This window comes from Panicum virgatum, chromosome 9K (genome assembly GCF_016808335.1).
Source record: "Panicum virgatum strain AP13 chromosome 9K, P.virgatum_v5, whole genome shotgun sequence".
Lineage (NCBI taxonomy): Eukaryota > Viridiplantae > Streptophyta > Magnoliopsida > Poales > Poaceae > Panicum > Panicum virgatum.
In genome coordinates this window covers 20,668,458-20,675,913 of record NC_053144.1, presented here as the reverse complement: position 1 = coordinate 20,675,913, position 7,456 = coordinate 20,668,458, and the positions used below count along the sequence as shown (strand labels likewise).

Below are 7,456 nucleotides of genomic sequence, written 5' to 3'. Positions count from 1 at the left end.
GCGCACGGCACCAATCGTCGGAGCTAATTCAGCACCAACCCAAGGCCGTACCTTCAGCACCTGAACGAGCTTCATGCACCACCACCACCACATCAGTGCTCCGTCTCAATTGTTAATTGTACCTCATCACCTGCTCATTCAGGCACGGTCGGCCATCTCTCCGGCTCATTGCGGCGCAGGAAATCAAAGCAAGGTGGCTCTTTTTGTATCTGTACGGTATCTGGATGGCCAAGAATTGTAGTATTGCAGAAATGAACGAACTTCACAACCGAATTCGGAGCTTCGGCCAAGAATGTCATTGCAGCTGCAAATTATTGCGGTGATCTTGTAGAATTTAGTTGCAGATAGATTTTGTATTGTCAAGATCAGTTGGCAATGGTACAATTGGCGCAAGTCGATCTCAAATCTGGTGGTGGTGTCATTTCGATACGCCTAGAGCTGATGCATGTGTATCTGTTGCCCGCGCGGCTCCGCTCCCAGTCCCAGCAGGCAGAACGTAAGCTCGAGCCGGCTGACTGCAGGAGGATGCCGCTCCCACGCTGCCCATCGGGTCCCACGAAGAGCCACGCGGCATCCATCCGGGGAGAGGCTGCAATGGAGGAGGTTTGCAGCCCTCCTGCACCAAATTTTTCGCACACATTGCAGTAGCCGACTTTGCATAGGAGGATGACCATAAATCGGAATGCGAAAATTTCTTTGCTTCTTGTGAGAATTCTGCAAAATCATCCAAAATTCGTTTGTTCTGAATATGCCACAATAAGCATCTGGATGAGTATTTCAAAATGTCCTGGTACGATTCTTGTGGGCAAACATTTCAATTTCTGCAATTAAGATTATATCTCAAAAAACACACATGGATGATTCCTGGAATCGCAGCGGCAGCGCCAACCGCCAAGCCGTAGCCGGCAAGCCCAGCGCCGGCCTTCTATATAGCCTCGCCGCCCTCGCCGGGGCGATGCCAAAGCCCCCCTCTCCCCCACCCACCCCCTTCCCCTTCTCGCACTTTCTTCCACGCGCGCCCTTGCCCCCTCGAGCGCCGCCCTCGACGAGAAGCACGCAAGGTGTTCGACCGATTGCCCGGCCCCCACCCCGCCAGCTCGGTCGTTCGGCGAGGAGGGGATGGCCGACGGGAAGGGCAAGGGTATCATCCGGTACTGGATCGACGACCCGGCGCGCGAGAGCGTCGGGAGCACGTCGACCAGGGCGGCGGGCACGTCCGGCGGCGGCTCCGCCTCCACGAGCGCGTCCGGGGGCTCACCCGTCCAAAGCTTTGGAGTTTTTCTGACTTCTGAGCCCATTTCTTGGTTTGCTGCAGACAACCCCGGCCTGAACGCCTGGTGCTCCACCGCCCCGGCGGCCGCCAACCAGTCGCACACCCACCAGGTGGAGCAGCAGCCCGCAGCGCACCATGGGGGAGCACTCGTCGTCCACGACTCGCCGCCCCATAGTATGGGGGGCGCGTCGGCCATGGATTCGTGGTCCCAGACCAGGGTGGAGACGTATACCACGTGGACGTATGGCTCTGGCAGCGAGGACGGCAGCAGCGCTGCCTCCACGATCGAGTCCGAGCGATCGCCCAACCAAGGTGGGTGGGCGTCCAAGACGTCACTCGCGCCTTCTTCTTGCTTCTTCCCTTTTGTTGCGATTGTGAGGCTTTGGAGTTGTTATGGCTCATGTCATTTCTTGGTTTCTGCCGCAGCCAACCGGTTGCAGAACGAACGCCGGAACGCCTGGCTCTCCGCCCTGGTCGCCCGGTCGGACACGGACAGCAGCCCGCCCCGCACCACGGGGGAGCAGCGACGTACGGCGGCGAGGACGCCGGCAGCTCCACCTCCAGGACCCCGCGCGTCCGACTCCGAGGTCGGTGCCCATCAAAATCGACGCACGCCGCGTTCTTGCTTCCCTCTTTCTTGTCGCATGCAGTTTATGGAGTTCTGGCTCGTTTCTTGGTTTGTTTGCTGCAGCCAACCCCGGCCAGAAGTCCAGAACGCGTCGCGCGCCGCCCCGGTCGCCGCCGACGAGCCGCGCGTCCGCCCGGTGGTACTGCAGCGCGGCGTCGTGCTCGGAGGCAGCAGCAATCCCCGTCAGGACCTCCCGGGGCAGGCGCCGCCTCCGCCCGAGGTGTGCCCGAGGTGCCGCAACTCCGTCTTCTACAACAACGTCTGCGTGTGCTGCGGCATGGCGGCCGGAGGGTGGCCCGCCGCCCAGCTCGGGCTTCCCGTCGGCCTCCAGCGGACACCGCCGCAGGTGGCGCCCCTCGGCTGTTGGGATCTTAGCTTAGCTTGTTTGTTAGATGCCCAAACAAAAAAGCATGAACCGTATAAAAATAGCAATGAGAGTAGGCGCTTAATTCTCTAGTAATAACTAGAAAATTCAACCCTTTACACTGTGGAGAGAGGGGGCTATTTATACCCCTAGCCCTCGGCCGGGTTTTCCCAAATTGCCCCCTTCCAACTCATTTACAGCTCACTTACAGCCGGTTTCAGAGTAAAATTACAAGGTGAGAGGTGTACAAATCCGACCTTCTCACGTACTCACGTTTTACACGCACACTTACACCCGACGAAGGTCGCTGTGTCCTTCGGGGTACTTCAGAAGTCACGGCCATAAAGGTTCCGTCTTCGAGCGATCATACGTCACCTTCGTTCTCGAAGGCGATCCCCTTAGCCCCGAAGGTCCTGGTCTTTAAGCTCGTGCTTCCGAGTGACTATTCGTCACATTCGGCCATCCGAATGTGAGATCCGTCATTTCTCGCAGGTCTTGGTCTTTAAGCTTGTGCTACTGAGTGACCCGTCGCCACCTTCGGCCACCCGAAGGTGGGCTCCTTCATTCATCGCAGGTCTTGGGAGGCGCCAATTATCCTTCGGGCGCAATTGCTCCCCAATGCCGGGGCCCTGCAGACAGGTTAGATGTTTTTGAGTCTGAGATAAACCTCCGGGCGCGTTCCCGAAGGTCCAATCCCCAACAGTAGCCCCTCGAGGGCGAGGTCTGAAGCCGACGGTCCGAACCCGCGTTAAAGGAGAAGATTGCGTGTAACCTTTGGGAAGCTCCCGAGGAAAAACGTCTCCCGAACCGTCGGCTGCAACGTTCGGTTTTGTTTGTGCACGTGTCAGGCTCCGATTGAGTTGCTTGGGCAGCTGACTCCTCGATTTTACCGTTGGTACTATTGCTTTTACCCCGCCTATTTAAGCGGAGGGGGGTAGAATCTGTGCCCTCCTGAGCTTTGCTTACCTTCGACGCTTTTTGCTATAAAGCGTTTCTTCCGAAGGTTCCGCTTCGTGTGTGATCAAGCTGCTCGTTTTTCTCGGTGTAAGTAAAATAGTGGTTCATGGCTCGCACTAAGCAAACAGCGAGATTGATCGAAGGTTCATTTGAACCCTTTTTTCTAATTCGCCTTTCTTCGTTTTCATGTAGATATGGCATTTATTAAGAGGGCGGTTCTCCATGCAGACTCTGGTCCGGCTCCTGAAGGAGAGACGGGTGCTTTACGGCCGCCTCAGCAGCAGCAGTCCAGCGAGAGCCTTTCGGCGGTGTCCGCGGACGTGTCGGAACTGATGGCTCCGGAGAAACGTAAGACTTTGCTTTTCGAGCCATCTGTCGTTTCTCAGAGCACAATAGACTTCTACATTTCGAAAGGCTATTTTGCCGAAGGTGTTTGTCGCCCTCCAGGGGCGGAAGTGATTCCTGTACCGGAGACCGGCGAGGTTGTGGTTTTTAAGGATTTTTTTACTGCGGGGCTTAGACTTCCGATGGATCCAATTGTGCCGAAGCTTTTGGAGCCGTTCAACGTGAAGCTGCATCACTTTACCCCGAACGGGATTGTTGCTTTGTCCAAGTTTTTGTGGGTGGTGCGGACCTTCGGAGGGGAAGTGCCCGTGGATGCCGTTTGTAGGCTTTTTTCAGCTGCACTGCCAGCCTCGCAAGGTCTATGTGGACGAGGACGCTGAGCTTAGCGAGGTTTAGAACGGCTGTTGCACCTTCATTCCTCGCAAGCCGAACAAAAAGATTGGCCTCGAGAAGGTTATGCTTTCGACGGCTTATAAGAACAAGTGGGAGGGGAACTGGTTGGGATACTGGTTTTACGCCAAGATTGGCTTTCCTGATCCCGAAGGTTCTGACGAGGAGAAGTATCTGCTGGCTTCGGACATCGAGATGTTCGAACACATCTATCAGCCTGTCTTCAGCAAGTGTGGGCCAGGATTCAAATCATGCCTGGAGGCCTTCATGACGGCTTGCCAGATTTGTGGTGGTAGGGATGTGGTGGAGGAGTTTTTGGCTGCGAAGGTTTGGCCTTTGTCTGCTGGCTGGTCTCCTTTGAGATTCGAGCGTAAGCGTTTTGCTGGTTTGAAGTATGATGTGACGTCTTCGGTTTTTGGGCTTCGGAGACCCGAAGGTTCCAGCGATGAGGTTGTTGTGGCTGAGCTGGAGCGGCAGGCTGCGGAAATATTGGGTCCTTGGAACAAGAAGGAGTATGGTTCTATGGTGGAGGTGTGTGGAGTAAACCTTCGGTTGAACCGGTGTTTGGCTGAGATGGGCATGGCTTACGAGCCTCGGCCGGTGCCGGCGAACGCCATTCCAAGAATGACGCCGCCTGGGAACGTTGGTTCGGAGGTTCCCGGGTCGAAGTCTAAAGGTAAAGCTAAGGTGGAGGAGGTGGGGAGCTCCGGGGCTACTGGCACGCGGGGGCGCGAGCATGGCCGGAAACCTTCGAGCACGAGGGTTTCTGTTGCAAGGGCTGAGAGCGCCAAGAGGAAGGCACGAGATGAGGAGGTTTCTTCAGGCGATAGCGGTACGCCCTCATTCATGGAAGAGCTCATGGGGACGGTGGGCGGGGGGGTCGTCGTTCCCGAAGGGAGGCTTTTTAGATCGCGTTATGATCTCAGCGATGAGTACGGGACCATGCTTTTTGGTTCCGGCCGTCGGGTTGAGGTGGCGAAAGCGTTGATTAACCTTCATTGTTCCTCCGAAGGTACGACGAAACGAAGGAGGATTCAAAGCCTCGTCAAGACTGGGGCCAGGCCTGCGGACCTTCCGAAGCCGCCTGAGCCGAAGCCCACTGGGCCTACAGCCGGTGCTCCGAAGGATCCGGCGCCGGTGTCGGTGGTCGCCATTCCTACCCCTACGGCTAGCATCGAGGAGGGGGAGGTTTTGGTTGGTGAGACGCTGCTCTCTCTTAGGGGCGGGGATATCCCGGGTGGGTCCTCGGCTCCTGCGGATAAAGAGCTGGAGATGCTGGAGGGGTTGAACTTCGACGAACCCGGTAAGCTTCGTTACTTTGTTTCGCGTGGGCACTTGGTTTGTTTGTAACCTGAGGGCTCCCTTTTTGTTGTCTTTGCAGTTGTGTCTGCGTCTATGCAGCAGCTTTTGGCCGTGATGCACGGGCCTGGCACGACCAGGATTTTGTTCAATTTTTGTTGTCCCCGGAGGTGATTTGGTGTTTGATTCAGTGTTTAATGCAGCCGTGGCAGAGACATCCACCTCTGATGCTGCCTTCATTGTTGCTGACTTGAGCAAGAAGCTTGCCGAGGCCAGCCGTATTTTGATGCAGAAGGCCAAGGCGGATGCGAACCTTCGGGTCAAGAGCGCCACTGAGAGATTGAGCCTAGCGGAAAAACTGCGGCAGGCTGAGGCGGAGATTCTCGCTCTGAAGGACAAGAACGAGCAAATGAAGGCCAAGTGTGGAAAGGGACGCGAACGAGAATGCTGCCCTCAAGGGAAGGATCACCGATTTGGAGAGGGTTCACGCTAAAGTGGGTGAGCTCGAGCAAGTCTTCGCTGAGGTCGCTTCGCGAGTCGAGGGAGTGTACCTAGAGTACAAGAAGGCTCTTGCTGCTCTCGGAGCAGAGCCTCTGCCCTTGCCTGAGCCAGCCGAGGGTTCTCAGGCTATCTTTCAGCTTCTGGACTAGTTGATGTCGGAGTTTGAGGGACTCGGGGAGGTGATGAGCGTTGCGAATGATAACGCAGCGTCCGTCTCCTTCGAGGGGCTTGTAGGGAACCTTCTCCGTACCGGCGCCGTCAACCTCTCTAAGCTCGAGGGGGGCTTTCAGTACGTCCCCTACGAGGGTTTGTCCGAAGAGGTTAACAGGATACAAGATGTCAAGATGGCATACTTTGAGCGTTTCTGGGAACCTTCGGGTAAGGTCGCTATCCGGACCCTCGCGGCTGCTGCGATAGGGGTAAGCTTTCTTTCAGCTAGCTCTGCATTTTTTTTGTCTTTTGCTTTCTTGTGGTAAAACTTTGTTATTTGTGCAGGAATCAAGTCCTAGTCAACCTTCTGGGGTCGGTGGGACGCCCGAGGCCAGCAGGTCTCCTTCGGGACGCGACGCGGACGGATCGCCAAGGGCTCAGGTCTAGAGATTAGCCTGTAGGGATTTGTTTTGGGGGCTTTAGATTGAGTTTGTAAATATTCCCATGCTGCAGGATGCGAACAGTGCTAAGGTATTGATGAGCAGGGAGGCTTTCAGCCTTGTTCGTCCCGGATGCAGCGTTGCAGAATACTTATGCTGGTCCGGTCGTGATTTATTGTAATTTTTGCTTTTTCGTCCGAATGTGACCTTCGCGACTCTTCTCAACGTGTGTTATTCTCGCGATTGCGCATCCTTCGGGCTTCCTCTCTGTGTGCATCCTTCGAGATGCCTTTCTGCGGGCATCCTTCGAGATGACTTTTGGAATGCATCCTTCGAGGTGCTTTATGCGTGTGCATACTTCGAGGTGTGTTGATGTGTGCATCCGTCGAGGTGCCTTGTTATGTGCATCCCTCGAGGCGGTTTTGCAGGGCGGTCTCGCTGACGTGGACGCCAAATGGAGGTGGGGCCTACTTGTCAGCCATCCTCTCTCCTCTTTTTCTTTTCTCCCCCCTCTCTCTCCTCTCTCCCGGTCCCTCTGCTCGGCGGCCCCCTGCTGCCTGCCTGCCGCAGCCACCGCCCCCTGCTGCCTGCTGCCGCCGGCGCGCTGCCGCCCCCTGCTCTAGCAGTGCCGCCGCCCCTGCTGCTTGTGCTGCCTGCTGCTGCCGCCGCCCCTTGTTGAAGCAGACACCGCCGCCACGTACTACAGCCGGCGCCACCTGCTGCAGCCGCAGCCGCCCCCCCTTGCGGGCCCACCCTGCTACAGCAACGGCGCTGGAGAGGAAGGAGGGAGCGGCGCTGGGGGCCGTCGGGGCAGGAGAGGAAGGAGGGAGCGGCGGTGGCGGCTGCCGGGGCAGGGGACGAAGGAGGGAGCGGCGGTGGCGGCCGCCAGGGTAGGGGAGGAAGGAGGGAGCGGCGCTGGGGGCCGCAGGGGCAGGGGGTGCGCGCGGGGTGCGGAGGAAGGAGGAAGCGGCGGGAGGGGGCCACCGGGGCAGGAGAGCTGCGGCGGGTGCGAGGACGAGCACCGCTGCTGGCTCGCCTGCACGCCACTGCGGACCACGCCTGCGACGCGGAGCACGCCTCGCCGCGGCGCCCAGCCCCGGCCGTCGTGC

General features: G+C 57.6%; 1 protein-coding gene across 1 annotated transcript; it reads left to right on the top strand.

Moving 5' to 3' along the window:
* Positions 1-845: 845 nt before the first annotated feature.
* Positions 846-2,395, top strand: LOC120648574 (probable eukaryotic translation initiation factor 4H). Its single transcript, XM_039925316.1, has 3 exons — positions 846-1,585; positions 1,700-1,860; positions 1,965-2,395. Exons 1-3 carry the CDS (start codon positions 1,120-1,122, stop codon positions 2,274-2,276), a joined length of 939 nt encoding a protein of 312 aa, XP_039781250.1. The 5' UTR covers positions 846-1,119; the 3' UTR covers positions 2,277-2,395.
* Positions 2,396-7,456: the final 5,061 nt, after the last annotated feature.

Bases quoted from the DNA above. Each gene is read 5' to 3' on its own strand.
- LOC120648574 (XM_039925316.1), top strand. From the start codon at position 1,120: ATGGCCGACGGGAAGGGCAAGGGTATCATCCGGTACTGGATCGACGAC. The intron at 1,586-1,699 runs GTGGGTGGGCGT...TTTCTGCCGCAG, and splicing joins CGAGCGATCGCCCAACCAAG to CCAACCGGTTGCAGAACGAA. The intron at 1,861-1,964 runs GTCGGTGCCCAT...TGTTTGCTGCAG, and splicing joins CCCGCGCGTCCGACTCCGAG to CCAACCCCGGCCAGAAGTCC.